Source organism: Haliotis rubra, unplaced genomic scaffold (assembly GCF_003918875.1).
Source record: "Haliotis rubra isolate DU_JTF1 unplaced genomic scaffold, ASM391887v1 Scf1347, whole genome shotgun sequence".
In the NCBI taxonomy this organism is placed as follows: domain Eukaryota; kingdom Metazoa; phylum Mollusca; class Gastropoda; order Lepetellida; family Haliotidae; genus Haliotis; species Haliotis rubra.
The window spans coordinates 91,392-109,977 of record NW_025765278.1 but is presented as its reverse complement, the minus strand read 5'-3'; the positions used below and the strand labels follow the sequence as shown (position 1 = coordinate 109,977).

The following is an 18,586-nucleotide window of genomic DNA, read 5'->3' as shown; positions in this document are numbered from 1 at the left end:
GACATAAAACAGTTGTAGCCCTAAGACAATCAGAACTCCCATACTTAACTATGACATAAAACAGGTGTAGCCCTAAGACAATCGTGAACTCCTATACTTCCTATGACATAAAACTTAACTATAACATAAAACAGTTGTAGCCCTAAGACAATCGTAACTCCCATACTTAACTATAACATAAAACAGTTGACAATCGTAGACCTAAGAACTATGACATAAAACAGTTGTAGCCCTAAGACACTTAACTATAACATAAAAAAACAGTTGTAGCCCTAAGACAATCGTAACTCCCATACCTAACTATAACATAAAACAGGCTTAGCCCTATGACAATCGTAACTCCCATACTTAACTATGACATAAAACAGTTGTAGCCCTAAGACAATCGTAACTCCCATACTTAAGTATGACATAAAACAGTTGTAGCCCTAAGACAATCGTAACTCCCATACTTAACTATGACATAAAACAGTTGTAGCCCTAAGACAATCGTAACTCCCATACTTAACAACAGTCGCAGTGCTAAGAATGAGGAGTGAGTGAGTGAGTTTAGTTTTACGCCACACTCACCAATATTCCAGCTATATGGTGGCGGTCTGTAAAAAATAGAGTCTGGACCAGACAATCCTGGGATCAACAGCATGAACACCGATCTACGCAATTGGGATGTAATGACGTGTCAACCCAGGCAGCAAGCCTGACCACCCAATCCCGTTAGTCACCTTTTACGACAAGCATGGGTACTGAAGATCAATTCTAACCCAGATCTTCATGGGTCGCTAAGAATGAGGAATGGGGCACAGGTGACTGACCCTTGTAAAACAAGTCCCGTGTATCAGCAGATTCCATGGCCCGTAATGACAAAGTGTATGCTGCACTGCAACATTCGACATTCAAATTAGAGAACAACCCACACACAATAGGTACAAATTATTTGCGTCCATGTGTTCATTGGATAACATTGTTATAGGTCTCTATGCAACAATGATACAATTATTATACTGCTGAGCACAAACAATGAATACATTTTCATCTGTCTGAGCCCTTTATGTTAATATTGTTAGAGTATGACATGTCTACGGTTGAGGTCTTGATATAAACCACAACATTATACATGACGATGACAACCAGACAATACTTATGGACTCCAACTGAACAGCTCTTTGTCTATATTGTCTGAATATTTTACAAATCTTACAGCCCGGTGGGCGAGCTGGCTAAGGCGCCAGGCTTGTGATCCAGCAAGGTTGAGGTGTCGGGATCGAGCCCACCTGTGACCGGGTGTAAAATCCTTGGCGTCAACTCTTGGACTCTTTCAGTGTTGCCCAACCCCTAGTGTACAGTACACAACCCTGTGCACTTAAAAGAACACACGAATCCGTTGGTATATGACCAGATGGTGGCCACATGAATACGTGCAAACACCTACAGCGTGTTCAGCTTGACCTGATCAAGTGAATACTAATGTATTGCGTGACCGTGTTACAACTGGTTGGGTCTATTATTGTGAAGGGGTGCACCTTTGTCAGTTGATTGTCAACATGACCAAACAGCCGAGACAAGGTCGCCGCTTGACATCTCAGTGTCGAGAAATCGTCAGCAATGTCCTACCTTTCTAAAAAAGAAGCTACAAATGATTTAATGTTTCCGATTCGGTCTTTTAGGCATTATTAACATTCTCTGCTCCCCCATTTTATGAAGTAAAACCTGCCGTTTGTGCCATTTGACCTCCCGGGTCATATGTAGAGTAGCTCAGGTCAAGCTGAACAACCTGTAGTTGCGGGTACAGCAACGTGCAGTGAACTTGGACAAAGTACTGTGACTATGTGTCCCAGTCCACCCAGCTGTGAATGGGTACCTCGTTAGGATGAGAAAGCCACAATAACTTGGCGCGCCTAGTGGCTGCAAGAGTTGTATACTCCCCAGGAAGTTGAGATTGATAATACAATGAGCCGTGGAGATTGACATCCAATGATCGAGGGAAAAATACCAGCGCCTTGAGCATGCACTAGTTGCCTGGATATGTGCGCCATATAAAAATATCCTATAATATTTTACAACATGTTCTCGTATGACTTACATGTACCATCTTGTATCGATACAGCAAACAATACATGTATCATGGTACAGAAGTCAGCACTGCAATCTGCACTACTATAGTGTCAGTCGAGTTGCTGAAGTCATCTGCACAACTATTGTCAACAAGCTACTTGATGCACGAATATTCCAGACCTAGCTATTGTTATATGTATGCTATTCTTGACATGATCAAGGTTTGAATACTAATGAATATCTTAGCTGCTTACGTAAATATCAAATTTACTCTAAATACCATGAAAAGATGACAGTCCATTCAAAATTTTGCACAGCAAAATGATACAAGAACCCACGTGACTGAAATGTCAAACCGACATTTTCACCAATTCATTATACAAATTTAGCAAGGTAAACATGGCTAAAACCCATAAATAACAATATCTGTCAACGAAAATATAAATCATAACACTATTTGCTAATTTTGGGGCCAGGGTTCTACCTCAACTCACAAACATGGGGGCCCCCGGGACCCCTAGTTATTAGCTTTAGGGGTCCTTTGAAGTCTTGTGAAATAACAGTGTAGATAACTGTTGGTTTTGATAATTTTTTAGCCTGGAATGAATCATTGAACATGTGCACTGATGGATGAAATGATGGATGAAATGATGCATGTAACTGCTCTGAAAGGAACCAAAACACTTAGCAAAGTCATAGATGTGTTGTGGATACAGAGAATATTATTGTGCATCCCTCTGGACGCAGATAAAAAAAATTCTGCGACCATTCTCTACATTTGTGCATAATGTGCGCACATTTGTGAGTCGTATAAAACCCTGGGGGCCCTCTGTGCTCCAAGAAATTTTAATTTTCTAAATGACATTGTGTATTCATAGCTTTCGGCCGTGAGAGCTGTGCCACGTAGCAGAGGGTTACACAATGTCTGCAATCTTGACTACCAGTTGTCTGACTTCCATTTTTGGGGAGCAGCGTTGGCTGAGTGGGTTAGATCGCTGACTTTGTGTGCTGGCAATTAGGTGTCTGACACTAAGAGTGTAGGTTCGAATCTTGGAAGGGACTTAACCTAACAAAAGTACTAGAATCTGTACTTTACTGAGAAAGTGTAATGCCAATTATAACATATGTTATATCTCAATCATATTAACAGATTTCTTGTTGATAGGGCAGTTTTACATTACATAAACACTTCACAACACATAGTGTCCTGGGCCTAGATTTTCGAAGCTCTCTTAGCACTAAGACAGTCGTAAGTGCTATACATTAACATTAACTTACGACTATCTTAGCTCTAAGAGAGCTTCGAAAATCTAGGCCCTGGTTGATATAAATGGGACTGAAAATGTAATTTAGTATTGTAAATGCATCAGTTCATAATCAATGATTGCACCAGTTATTGAAAAATCTGAAAAGTCTGCAACGGATTTCTACATTAATGTGAATTAAAGGCTTGTGCAGTAAATCACAACAGCATTTACATCCATTTTGTCATCATACAATTATCCAGTCTCCCCTTCAATAAAACCCCATTAATTCCTACAATAATACGTACCAGTAACACATGTGAGTTACTGAAAGAAACATTTTGACCATATATGTAAACAAGTGAAATATAAGGTGCAAAAATCAATGCAGTATGCATTTGGTTCTCTGCAAAAGCTGATACAGCAGTTATACACCAACAGGTAGGTATGCTCCATCACCATAGCAACCAGTTCCTGGGATGTGCCAAGTTCCTCATGTGTCAAGCACTTCCGACAGGGCCTGAAAGGAACAGACAATCTTGTTACCAGAATATAAATGCATACAGGTTACCATGCATACTTGTCACCAAAACACCAATGCATACTTCCTACCAGGACATCAATATCAATGCATATTGTTACCACAACATTAATGCATATTGTTTCCAGGACAAACATTCACAAATTTATTAGGGGTGATATGATACAACAAGGTCACAATATGCTACATATTAATAGGTCTCAATACAATACGCATCACGTTACATCATGTTCATATCAAATCGCCTGGAAACTTCTTGATAATACAATATTTCAGAACAGGTGTCAAAGAAAAAGCTAGCTATAGATGCAAGTCCATCATGGCTACTGTAATGTTCATAACAGAATGTGTTATGTTTCATATCACTATCAAAATTCATGGTGCACCTGTGTATCATTTCGTCCCTCATATTTTTGACTAAAGCAACTATACTTTCCGATGCAGGGCTCACTTGCACTAAGCGATCTTATTGCTAAGATGATTGTATCTCCCATACTCTAACACAGACTTGACAGAATCGGAGTGCTAAGATCAATTAGTGCAGGTGGGCCCAGACAGAGATACAGATGGAGATGCTACAATGCCTACTTTTCTGGCATGGCGAGGGAGGGCGAAGGCAGCGCGATGTATCTCCGGACTGTAATACTTGAGACCCATGCTGTCCAACTGAGCTGACGAGAAATTGCTCTGTGGTTGCTTTAAGTCCAAACTCTGTGAACACAAAACACTTCACACTGAACTGTCATATCACAGAAAAGTTTATATTCAACTCGCAAAATAGGTATGGAAAAAAACTGCATATCACAATAACATGAATGCATAGCTTGTGTCTGCATGCTCCATAGCAGGTTGAAATTGTACACAGATAAATTGTGATGAGCTTGAATCAGTCTAGCGTGGTGTGTGGCTCTATACAAGATGTATAATTATACTGCATGTATACATTCTGCACCATTAAACTTCAACGCAAACTGTGTCTTTTGGAACAGAAAAAGTCCCTATCTAAATCATAAAATGTTAGCAGTCTAAGATTATTTTACGGCTCTTTAACTTAAACAGCCAGATAATGTGGCTCAATTCAAAAAAGCGAGAAATGCATGTTTCATACAGCAATATCAAGCCCTGGTTCATATCCTGCAAGACGTGTTTGTGATCAATAACCATCTGAGAGAGACTATATGTCTGCTGAAGGAGACAAAATGTGTTGAACACATATAATTTGTAAATGAACCTACATCCTGCATGCAATTATCTATTTCTTAATTAAATTTTCAGGCTGAAATTTCACCCAAAATTAGTAAAGGTTAATATTTGGGGAAATACATATTGCCCAGTTGGCCAGTAGAAGCACAGATGCTCTGAACTGCTAATCAGTATCTCTAGTGTTTGTCTAGTCTCTGTAGTAGAATAGACGATCGTCAAACAACGCCAATCTGCATAAATTTATATCATGATGTAGTGCAACATCAGGTTTTGTTATGTAAGCATATTTTTTTCCGGCTACCTGATTGTCTAGAGGCGGTCACGTGACCGTCGACAGAAAAGCATATTGACTAGACTCCAACCCTGGGCCCCGTTCCTCAAAGCGATCGTAACGCTACAACAGTCGTAAGTCTATGTTAAAGTATGGGAGTTACGATCACCTTAGCGCTACGATCGCTTTGTGGAACGGGGCCCAGGTCCGATGAAAAGTCATATTGAAAAATAGATTTTGATGTCAAGCTATGATGTCATTCTATTGTTTACATGTCACAGTATTGTTGACATAACGTTATTGGTTTGTAGCGAAAATAGAATGACTTTTCTTGACTCAATGGACATGTTTTGGTTTTTAGAAGTTTTTTTTTCGGTAATTACATAATAAAACAATTATGGACTGGTGAATTCGGTCAATACCTGTTTTTATGGACCATAAAAACAGGTATTGACCTCATCACCAGTCTGTAATTGTATAATATGAAATGGCTAGACAATAGTGTGTAAATATATTTTCAACTAATTCACACATTGAAGGCTGGCGTGACAAAAATATGTCATACCACGTCATGATATATACTGATGTTGGTGGCGCCATAGGTGTTTATACCAGCTTGCATGTTTGGCAAATGTTGTAAAGCAATCTCTGTATTGTAGAAATAGATATAAGCACAGGAAACACATGGCTATATTTCAGGTAGCAAGCAGATATATAGACACTTGTGATGTTGATCACTGGATTGTCTGGGCCATGCTGAAATACTGCTGAGAGTGACGTTAAACAACGACAACAACAATTCAACCGGCATGTGACACTACATCGCACATCCTCATGTTTAATTCCATGGAGACATCTCTACCTGCTAACATAACCTATTGCCTGTGTCATTCATTGTGGCCGTATTGAGGCAGCCATCAACTGTGACTTCCACAGGGACCTGCACCTGTCGTTCAGCGACGATTGAAACTCTATTGATCAGACCTTTTAAAAACTTGTTCTTTTAATAATTTGAAATTTATTTCAGTGAGAGAATGAGTGAGCTTTCTTTTACATCCCTTTTAGGCCAGAACAATTTTATTTCTTGTTCCATGGATTTTTGTCCTCAGAAAACCTAAAGGCAGGAGGAAAAAATAAAATAAAAGTAATATTCCTTCTAAATACTCAAAGTATTTTACTTTTGGCAATGTATGAAGTGTATATGGGGCAAAACATAATCTAAAAAAATGTCTTGTAAGTTTACATTTTTGGCCCCAAAAACAATAGGACTTTATTTTTTGAGTTGGGAAAATTAACTTTATTTTTTTTCTTATTCTTGAAAATATATGACAGGCAGATCCGTAAACAAGATATAAAATTGGTCTGGCCTTAGCATATTCCAGCAATATCACTGCGGGGGACACGCTTCATACGTTGTACCTATGTAGGGAATCAATCCCAAACCACTAGGTGACCCTATCACCCCGAACGTTTATAGTTCTATAGGAAAGCTAATCTTTAATACTCACTAACCTATTATAGAGTCAGACAAAAGCAAAAACACAATAAAAAATTGCTGGATCATAACACTAGGTCTACAGTCTCATCATTTCATAACACACACTCAATCACATTCTAAATTTGATTACATTTTGAATCAGATCTGCTGAGTCACCGAACTACAGAAGTATCTCCATGAGTGACCTCAGCCTGGTATATACATATGAAAAGAAATTATAGCTAAAATACATGGAATTATCATTGAACAGTCTTCCCATTATCATTTGCAGAAGCCTGAGGTCTTCCATTAACTGCCCGACGAAAGATACTACAGAAGTATCTCCATGAGTGACCTCAGCCTGGTATATACATATGAAAAGAAAATAACACATTTAGTTAAATGCCCCAGTTACGTTTTAGCACAACTACCCGTCACAGTGATTGAGCACATCAGGTTTTTTCAGCCTCCATCTGTTTCAAAATCATCTTGTTTATTTATTATTGTTTTTAAATATAGTTAACTTTTTGTAATCGTTTCAGAATAGAGAATCTTGTTGATTTGTTGACTGTTGTTTTACAACAACGTAAACGTATTGATGATTGATTCACAACAAAGTGAAACATGTTACTAAGTATTTTAGAACAAAAGAAAACTTCTTGATTATTGTTTTACTTACTGATAATTGTTTCACAAGAAAGTAAAACATGTTCCTAATTGTTTTTTTAACAAAGTAAAGCATACCTTTAAATTGTTTAATCATGTAAAACTAAGTGTTTTCACTGTTAGAATAAATGCATAAAACACTAGAGGTTGAAAACAAATCAAACCTAAATGTGCTATTTAGGCTGTCCAAACACTAAGCATGTTAACCCTCACGTGCTCATCCCAGCCAAATCTGACCCAAATCCTACCAATAAAATAACACAAGGTCAAGGTCAAGATAACCTGCCCCTTGGAGCAAATCAGGGGTACAATTAGGACAGTAACTCTATACATCTGACATTCCTTGCTGTCATCAGACTGAAACATACCTATAAAATATGACCTACAGAAGTATCCAACACACCTGAATCCAGCCACATTAATGAAACACAGACTTATTGAACTATAATCTGCTCAGATATGGCTTGAACAAATTTAAATGTGGAGCGCTATGTAAAAATCTACTTCGTTATTTGATAGCATAAAAAAACCCAGGTATAACAGATATCAGGGTTGGCTGAAAACTTCTGTGCCTGACTGTGAAAGATTTATCACACAGAGCTAACAGATTTCATGCATAAGTACAACACGTTCCATACTCTAAGATTTTATCTGAACCTGGTATATAACCAGGTGATAGATTCCTGCAGGCATCAAAGTGAAAAAAATGTTTTTGGGGAATTTACTGTTGTAAGTCAACAATGTATATAACATTAAATTTCATAAAATAATGTAAAACGGAAAATTAAACCCCTTTCCTGTTTCAGGTACCACTGAAATACAAGTGAGTTTGACAAAAATGTCAGATTAGTAATAATGATAGAGTATTATTTAAAACATGAAATTGAAACTGTACACTTCTCAGAGGGGTACACAAAGTCCGTAATCAAGACTACCAGTTGTCCGACTTCCATTTTGTGGAAGATTCGGTGGCTGAGCGGGTTAGGCTGCTGACTTTGTGTGCTGGCTATTAGGTGCCTTACTCTGAGGGTCTCAGATATCGGATGGGACTCAACCCCAAAAAGTACTAGAATTTGTACTTTACTAAGAAAGTGTAATCCCAAACATAACATACATTATTCATTTCTCAGTTTGGGATGATTTACTTATGTTTGCTGCAGATATGGAGTAGGTAAGTCTGTGTATATACTCACTGGGTTAGTGCTACACAGCAAGAAGCCCATGTGACCCCCAGGGTAGGTGGGCGTGTTCCCTGACGCGTATGCCACGGTGGGGAATACGTCGCGACAGTAACTGATCATCTGTTTGATGAGAGGTAGATCAAACCACAAGGTTTCACCTGAAAAGAAGTCAATGTACTTATTTCGTAACTAAAAAATCATCATCATCATCATCATCATCAACATCATCACCACTACCACCATCACACCACCACATCATCACTATCACCATCACGATCATCATCCATTGTATCATCATTATCATCAGTGTACTTATTTATTAACGAGACGAATCACCATCATAATTATCATCTACATGCCGCCATATAGCTGGAATATTACGGAGTGTGGTGTAAAACTAAACTCATTCACTCAGTCACTCGTCTTCTACATCACAACATCATCATCTTCATCATCACAATACCTCATCGTCATTACCACATCATCATTGTTTCACCAGACTTTCATTTCCAGAAACTGTAGGAATCTAGACTTGCCACATATTCTAGACTTGCATGGGCTTTCTTGGATATATTTGTTTCAGGGTCTGTATGACAGACTAGTCCAGGATTGGATGTTGCCTTGTTAAATACATTCAGAACCGACTAGATATGATTGTTTTTGAGATACAGAAATCAGGCATACTTCCCTGAATGCTACATTCATGCACATAGAGAATTTGGAAGCCTCAATGTTAAGTTCGGAGACAAACATGCTGTGTTGGAAAATCAGAGGTATATAACAGCTCTTAATTTGATTTAAAACCAAAAGCGTAGTGTGAGGATTTAAATCCAAAATTTAGAGCTATTATAATTTCGTTATATACCTCTGATTTTCCAACACAGTATGTTTATCTCCATTCTACCATAACCGTGTTAGTAAGATTTAAAAAAATTCTAGGGGTGAAACGGTATACCGCGGTATTAATAGAACCACAGTATTTTGCCTTCGGTTCGGTACACCGTAATGCAATAAAAAAAAGCGGTATTTTTAGTTTTCATACCATCGTTTTATTAACCTTTTTATACTTTTTCTAATATGTCTAGACATCGAATCATTTTGTCAAATTCTATGCATTTCTTTGCTGGACGTCTGCTATTTTCTCAGAAGTAAGTTCTCAGATACCGAACTGAAACGGACCGAACCGAAGGCCTTGTACCGCAATACATATCGTATCATGGTAAGAATGTACTGTTTCACCCCTTTTTGACCAGTTCCAAAAATAGTTTTGAAACATCTGAGTTGGTCAAATTCATCACATTTTCCATTTCATAAATTATGGAGCATTGTTTTCATAATTTTAGTCATGCCGCAAGGACTCACTGAAAATATTTTATCCGTGCCATTTCAAAATTTTGATCCGTGAAAAGATTAAATTTTAATGATATTGTAGCTAAAAGGGATCTTACCTTGGCAAGAAATTATTCCGTTGGGTTTCAGGGACTTCTTCAAGTTTTCATAATATTCCTTCTGGTATAAGCCTTCAGCAGGACCTGCAAGACAGTGAGTTCAGGAGTGAGTGAGTGAGTGAGTGAGTGAGTGAGTGAGTGAGTGAGTGAGTGAGTGAGTGAGTGAGTGAGTGAGTGAGTGAGTGAGTTCAGAAGTGAGTGAGTTGAGTGAGTGAGTTCAGGAGGGAGAGAGTGAGTTCAGGGGTGAGTGAGTTAGCAAGCTGAGCTGAGCGAGTTACTTGACACCACAGTCAACAATAGACACAAAATGGCACCATGGCCTGAGGTTTTACACAACCAAGCATTGTATAAAAACACAACTGGACACAAACACACTTTATTTACAAATATAGGGATCGTGTATGTGCCGCTGATGCAATTCACTCAGGGTCGCATTACTGTTATGTAAATTTTGACGGTTTGTACAAGGGCATCACCTGATACGTGGTGTCGCTTTTTACGCAGCAGTACATGGTAATGAATCCACTACACACATAGCCTTACCTATAGGGTCTGGGGCATCAGTAATTATCACATCAAACTCTCCTTTGTGTTGTTGTAGGTACTTGATGCCGTCACCGATGTGGAGGACAGCACGGGGGTCACTCAGACATGACGCCATACTTGGGAGGTGCTGTTTGCATACTTCAACCACTCTCTGAATGATCAAAACATATACATACTTCAACTACTCTCTTAATGATCAAAACATATACATACTTCAACTACTCTCTGAATGATCAAAACATATTATACATACTTTAACCACTCTCTGAGTGATCAAAACATATACATTCTTCAACCACTCTCTAAATGATCAAAACATATTATACATACTTCAACCACACTCTGAATGATCAAAACATATACATTCTTCAACCACTCTCTGAATGATCAAAACATATTATACATACTTCAAACCACACTCTGAATGATCAAAACATATACAACATTCTTCAACCACTCTCTAAATGATCAAAACATATTATACATACTTCAACCATTCTCTGAATGATCAAAACATATCAGTATTATACATACAACTTCTTTAAGTGGCATATAGAAGCTGGCAGGGTACGATTTCGGTTTTATTCAGTACCTTCACCAAGTGGCTTATAGGTTTGGGTACACCATCAAACTTTGATTGCACCATAAAGTAATGTCACTGGTTCTAACATGTAACATAAATACATGTTTGGCAATTTATTACTCGCACGTGTAAGATACTGCACTGTAATATTTTTACGCCAGTATTACACTAGTGTAATACCGCTAAACGTATGACGTCATAATGGTTACAGTCATGACGTCACAATGCTGATACCTCGGTCACATTGGCATTAGACCTGCTTGACTCGAGTCGTCACACTCTAGACAGTTTCTATCAATTTATGATGGAGAGTAATAAACAGAATACTAAACTCGCTTCCGTGAAAAACCATTTTTATTAAACTAGTGAATGATTTAGTATCAAACTCGCTTTCGTTCATTTGATACCAAATCAGTAACTTGTATAATAAAAATGGTATTACACGGAAGGTTGTTTAAAGCATCCTCTATTTGCATAACAGTAACCTCAGTATCAGATACATTCCACAGAACCTGGGTCAGGTGATGATGACTGACTGACTGTTTGGTTTTACGCCGCTTTTAGCAATATTCCAGCAACATCACGGCGGGGCACATCAGAAATGGGCTTCACACATTGTGCCCATGTGGGGATTCGAACCCGGGTCATCGGCGTGACGAGCCAACGCTTTAACCACTAGGCTACCCCACTGCCCCAGGTGATGATGACAATGATGATAGACAATGAATGATTCTGTTTAAGTTTTGCATTACTGTAACGGGGGATAAGTTTAATAGGTGCTATGGATATTAGGAAGGGTTGGGCTGGCATTAGTAATTTAGCTGGGGGTATAAATCATACATTTTGGGGATATTAAACAGATTTTTCTTACCGGTGTTTGCGGGGACATGCGGGTTACGGCTGTCGCAGGTTGTTTGGTTTCGCTTGCCGTTTCGGCACAGCGATTGGCTGCACGCACTGGAAGGTTCCATTCCAAGGATAGGGTAGTGCTCCTCGCTTAGTGGGACAGGCCCGCTATTGCATATATAAGGAGCGCGCGACAGGTGTTTTATTGTCTGAGTTGGAGACACCCGAGGATAGGTGAGCCCTTGTTTCGAGACGAAACAGCTTCCCAGTTGCTTTGCGATAAAGTAGAATTTGCTCCGTGACGGACCAGTCCTTGTTTCGAGACGAAACAGTTGACCCCCTCTCACGGCGAAGCACTTATGAGGGTAGGCATAGGTATAGGTGGTTGGGGGGGGGAATAAAGGTATTTAGTTTTAGGGATATATTTATATAGATATACCGGGTAATGGTTAGGAAGTGGGAAGGACGGGTGGTTTTATAAATTAACTACCGCTGTTAAAGACAGCTGTAGTATGCTAGATTTATCTTAGGTCGGGATTAGGTGGTGATCATGTTTGTTAATTTAATGTAGATTTTTGTTGAAACTTCCCAGAACTATATTTTGTTATGTTTGGAGTTTGTGTTTTGGGGAAAATAAAATGGTGATATAAATTTTGTCTTATGTCCTGAATCGCAAGGCTGCATCTCGTAACCGGGAAACAGCGTGGAGGAGAATTCTGCTCACGGATTTACAGGTTTATACCTGGAGCGTACCCTCTTGTGGTAAACATGCCAGTTGAAAGGGAAAAACACAACGCAAAGTAGAACCACACATTAAACACGTAGTTTCCACAAGACAGAGCAAACCACGCCTGTTACAATTACCTTTATTTATAAATTTCAATTATATGATTACTGCTCTATTTCTGATTTATGGGTACACAAATGTTTATGCTTGCAACAAGCCACACAGAGAGAAATGTATTACTTCCAGTCACTTATGTTCTGAAGGGTCCGTAAAGAACTGATGTTCTTGGACACAGTACTTGATAGCACAAATACACCTGAAGCGCAGCAAGGACATTAGCTTTTCATGCTGCACGAGATTCTGTGCGAAGGTCGACTGCGTATGATACAGATGTAAAAATTTCAGTTTTAGGCACTAGTGATGGTTGTTAGTGGCTAACTCTCTCCAAGTGATAGCTAGCAAGTACAGATATAATAGAAACAGAAACAGAGATAGTTGAGAGAATTATTCACTAACATTTAACACTTGCTAGGTAGACAGTTTCTTCATATTAAGTTTAAAACTTCATTATTTATTAGTTTATTATAAAGGGATTTCACATTTAGTTGATTATAAGGGGATTTCACGTTTAGTTGATTATAAGGGGATTTCACGTTTAGTTGATCATAAGGGGATTTCACGTTTAGTTGATCATAAGGGGATTTCACGTTCAGTTGATTATAAGGGGATTTCACATTTAGTTGATTATAAGGGGATTTCACATTTAGTTGATTATAAGGGGATTTCACATTTAGTGTATTATAAGGGGATTTCACGTTTAGTTGATTATAATGAGATTTCACATTTAGTTGATTGAAAGGTAAGTCAAAATTTATGTAGTTTAGTTTAACTTCCACTGCACACCATAGATAGACTGCGTACTAGCTTACTTCCCAATTAAAACACATGATGACAACTGTTATGGCCAAAATTATGAGTTGGAATTATTTTTATGTCAAAACTTTAATTCTTGTGCGAAACTAAATTGGTCTACATTTTGGGACAGTTAGCTCCAGCCAGGGGCCAAGGGAAGTAATTCTATGAGTTGACACAGGACTAGAGAGATGTGAGCACATGGTAAGAGGGACTCCATGTAATGGTGTTAGGTGTGGATTTGGATTTGGAGTGTTGGCTCTATATGTTTAAGGATTTGAGGACCTGCATCATCATATATAATCATGCAAGGACTGATGAAGAATAAAAGTCAAGTCAACTGTATTGAAGGTATTTGCATATTTTGTTGAAGAAGTGCATGACATGTGACTTTGAAGTTGAATTTAATTTGAATTGAGTATCGAACTGAGCAAAGGATTTGGAAACTACAACAACAATCAGATGTTGGAGAATTTATTGTTACCTGCACCAGGTGTAACCTGTTACTGAAGGTAACATGCACCAGCCATTTTGAACATACACCAGTGCAGGTTGTAAATAGTGAAGTCAAGCATGATTCACTGAGGCCATACGTACTGCTTCTTCTCAGTATGGACAGACAGTAATAGAGACTCACAAGAATGAAGCTGATGAACAACGTCCAATGACTTTCGGCTTATCATGAACTGATTTGTGATATGTTTGGAAAATACAGGACCATAGATCATCAGTTACAGGTCACATGCAACGTAAAACACAACTTTGCAGATTCTGATACCTTTCGGTATGGATTTACCGAAACAAAGCGTCAAAAATGCAAATTCAACTTATAAAGTTGAAAAATAACGCGATGAAAAAAAACGTGCGAAATCGGAGTTCAAACGTTTCACTAATTTTCCCCAGACTTTTCTGGGGAATACGGGTTTCAACAGCTGGGCTGCGCTCATAGCACGTGCGCAGTGAAATAGGTTCGCGCAACTTGGAAGCGGGCTGTCTGGTGAATACTCGGTGAAGGCTTTGGTGTGAGCTATTTTCATAATGTTTTGTTGATATCTCACAGGCGCGAGCTTTTTTGTATGTTATGACAGTAAATAAACTGTTTATATAATTTCATTTGTCTATTTCACCACACGTTCTTCTTACCGAGTCACTTTCTCAGTTCGATACTTAAAAGCAATGCCATTATTTAGAGTTGACACAATTTCTAACTGTGACATAGATATGTCGCTGTCACAGACAAAACTCAATGTCTTGTTTTATTGACACCTGTGTGTCTGCCTGCCTGTCTGATAATGACAATATTCAATACACAACTGCGATCACTGACCACATGCAATTTGAACTTAACACCAATCAGGCTATACACCATAAACAAAACGCATTGATTTATGGCCAGAGTTCGGGCTCTGTCACATTATGTAATTACACAGACAGGCAGGTGTGATACTTGAACACATGATATGTTATGATGTCTGTTGATTGCAAAATGTTATACACAAAAAATGAGCATGTATTTACAAAACCCAACTTTCTATATATACACACACAATGAGCCGTGAAGGCGGCATCGGCTAATGAACCAGCCGTTACACTTGAGTGCACACCCACCCGCTCTGACTGGGTTCGGTATCCCGGCTGCTTCGTTTCGAGGGAGGTAAAAATATTGCACTTTTGATTTGCGATTATACGCTTATAATTTTGTTTATTTGTTTTTTCATAATCAGCAATGCATATTATATGTCATGAATAAGTGATAATTGTGTTTTAATTATGTTTGATTTTTTGGTTGCATGTGACCTTTAGGGAAGTCTGACAAATATGGGGACATTTTGTCATAATGTTTCCATCATTTTTGAGAATATGACATATTTGTGTTGATTGGTTGGTTTGTTCTTTAATGCCGCAATCAGCAATATTCCACCTATACGGTCTGTAAATAATCAAGTCTAGGCCAGACAATGCAATGATCAACAGCATGAGCATCGATCTACGCAATTGGGAACCGATGACATGTGTCAACCACGTCAGCGAGTCTGACCACCCAATCCCATTAGTTGCCTCTTAAAACAAGCATGGGTTAATGAAGACCAATTCTAACGCGGACCTTGATGAGTGATATATTTGAGACACAATGAGACAAACAGGATAAAATTGTTATACATAGAGTAAGAATGTGAAAAAGCCACCATTGGTGATTGACACATCCAAATTGGAGACAGGATTACTGCTAAGAAAGTTATAAATGCAATTAGAGTCTGTAGTGACAGGATGGGTATTTGACATACTGTAAACGTACTTATTTTCGCGTTGTGCAATTTTCGCGGAATTGACAGTTTAGACTACATCGCACGGTCAATTATTCGCGCAATCAGTAATTGCCGGAACTGCCAGCCGTCTCTTTGGCCGCCACTAATAGCAGTGAAAACAAACAGAGTGGCCGAACCTGTCAGGCGGCATTTATTACTTACTCACAGGAAATCCCTATCTGTGCGATATACTAGTACACAGTAACCCGTTTACTCCCGGAAGAGATGAAAAACACATCAGTATTATGTTCCGAATTCTGACGATCTGACTAATTAACTTATACTGTATATGAAGCTCTTTGTGATTTCAAACAAGCCGGGTTGTTGTGAATGAGATGATTGAGTGTTAGTGACTATTAAGCTTCATGATGATACGTTTGTATCTAAATGAATAAATAAAATACTGCTGTATTATTTCTTTCGAGTCGTTTAAATTGGTTATCTGTTTTGTATCAAACCATCTGTCATGTGACCAATTTCCATGGCGGCCACAACACACATTGCTGTTTTAAGCTAATTCGTGATGGGATTTGGCTCATTATTTAATTATGTTTTGGGAAATCCATTACAGTGACAGTTAAGTTTGATTCTTTATGCTACTATCAGTCGTCATTTTAAGATTCCCGTAGATTTCTGTCTTCAAACTTGATGTGTTATGGTAACAACTCGAGCGAGCGTGGCTAGACTGAATGAATGACAGGTTTATTCAGCGGTGTATAAATTTTCGCTAAAAATGTTTTCTTGTAGCGAAAAAATAAAACCTGCGCGAAATATACTACGTTTACAGTAACACGGAATTCAACACGTCCCTTTTTCGTCACAATCCGACCAAATAAAAAAAATGTTGTGGTTCTGATTACACCTCTTCAAAATTTAGAGTAGGTAGGTAGGATCTTTTAATTATTTAAAAAAAAATTAAGCAAGTAAAGTACAAACTAATAACACATCTATCAATTCAATCAAGCTTACGCCATCATGTTGACTTTCTTTGTCAGAATGACCAATGTCCATCGGTGCCGGGAAAAAAAGATGGTATCTGAAAACTTATTTTATTCATATGGCTTAAACAAAAATATGATTGGCACCAAAATTCAATTGTCGATCGGGTAATAGGCACCACAAACCTTTTTTTTTGAGGCGTCAGGACGTTCACACATTTGTGGTTTTGGTGCTGAGCACCATAGTACTGTTGGAAATAGAAAAAAACTGTTTTTAGGCTGTTACTCTGTATCCCTAAAATTGACACAATTGCAAATAGCATATGTCGAAATAACCCACTTCGGCCTAACTGGGCGTTCAGTGGGATGCATAATACGATATCCAGAAAAGCATGTTTACTCGAATAGTGAATACGAAAAAATACGAATAGCTGCTGAAAACAATAGATCAGACTATAGATGGCAATTAGGTCGCTCAGCCAGGTATGACGACGGACCGTCGACTCACCTGGCATGAAATGCACATGCTGCCTACAGGCACAAGGGGTCATCTCAAAGATATTTTGTGCTTTTTCATGTGTGTTGACTATGTCTCATCTACTGATTAACATCTTACGTGTCTTTCTTTCATAAAGTTTATGTTGAGATATGTAAGAGAGTATGATACCCCGAAAACCATAGAAACGCATCGTAGTATATAGGTGGCATGACCACCTGAAGATCGACAGGACTAGATATTATTTGTCAATTGTTATGACGTGCCGTGTACCTCCCCAGTATAATTGCCCTAAAGGATTATCTTATCTTAGCTGATATCTCTATCCCCAAGCCCGACCGCAAGTTTTGCTTTTGAGGCGACCCCTCCTATCTGTTTCTTTTTATAGTGACAGTGAGACTGCATGGTAGCTACATCCTTAATAGTTTCGGCATAAAAGTTATTATTTTTACGTCAGCTATCGTTTATAATGAATCTATGTCTAATTTCAAATTGGGCATTTAGAAAGTGTCCTTTGTAATACAATATCGTCGCACACTAATTTGCATAAAGCCATGGTCTGTTCCAAATAAGTCTTTTTGGACTTAGAAAAAACCTGCATTGCTCATTTCTGCACTAATTTCCCCTCAGTAAAGTCCTTTTTCTCCGTTTCCTATCTCTCTACCACTGAGACTGTAGTTAGGCCAAACTGAGTTTAACAGATATTTCACACTTTCACATATCAACTACATAAATTGTAGAGATAAATGAGAAAATACAGTTTTTTTCTATTTCCGACAGTACTATAGTTTCAGACTCCATACATCTATGTCCAACTAGCTGATTGTGAATGCAAATCACGATTAGATCAGAAAACACTTGACTTTCCTCTGACTCTGGGCTGTCGTAAACTGTGCTATACTGACTGAAACATGCGCATAATAAACAGTCTGTTATGAACATGTTAGAGCCCAGATTGTGTCGAAAATGGATGTATCAGTATCTTCATTTCATGTCTAAATGCAGTATCAGATAATGAAATACATCATCTGATCAGCATCAGTTTATAATGACAGCCAGTAAGCTCAAAGCTGGAAACATGTACATATCTCCCTACAACTATCTATTACGAATTTGAATGTGCATGGCTAATGACTAGGACTGCTTGGA

The 18,586-nt window shown here is 38.4% G+C and overlaps 1 protein-coding gene across 2 annotated transcripts in view; it reads right to left on the bottom strand.

Moving 5' to 3' along the window:
• Positions 1-2,902: 2,902 nt before the first annotated feature.
• LOC124267902 (spermidine synthase-like) overlaps positions 2,903-18,586 on the bottom strand; it is a 49,970-nt gene continuing 34,286 nt past the window's right edge. For both annotated transcript variants that reach the window (XM_046702889.1, XM_046702890.1), the window contains 5 exons: positions 10,627-10,780; positions 10,084-10,167; positions 8,648-8,793; positions 4,426-4,548; positions 2,903-3,816 (listed from right to left, as the gene is read on the bottom strand). In XM_046702889.1, coding sequence (XP_046558845.1) covers positions 3,790-3,816; positions 4,426-4,548; positions 8,648-8,793; positions 10,084-10,167; positions 10,627-10,780 — 534 coding nt within the window. In that variant the 3' untranslated portion in view covers positions 2,903-3,789. The remainder of the gene's footprint in view (positions 3,817-4,425; positions 4,549-8,647; positions 8,794-10,083; positions 10,168-10,626; positions 10,781-18,586) is intronic.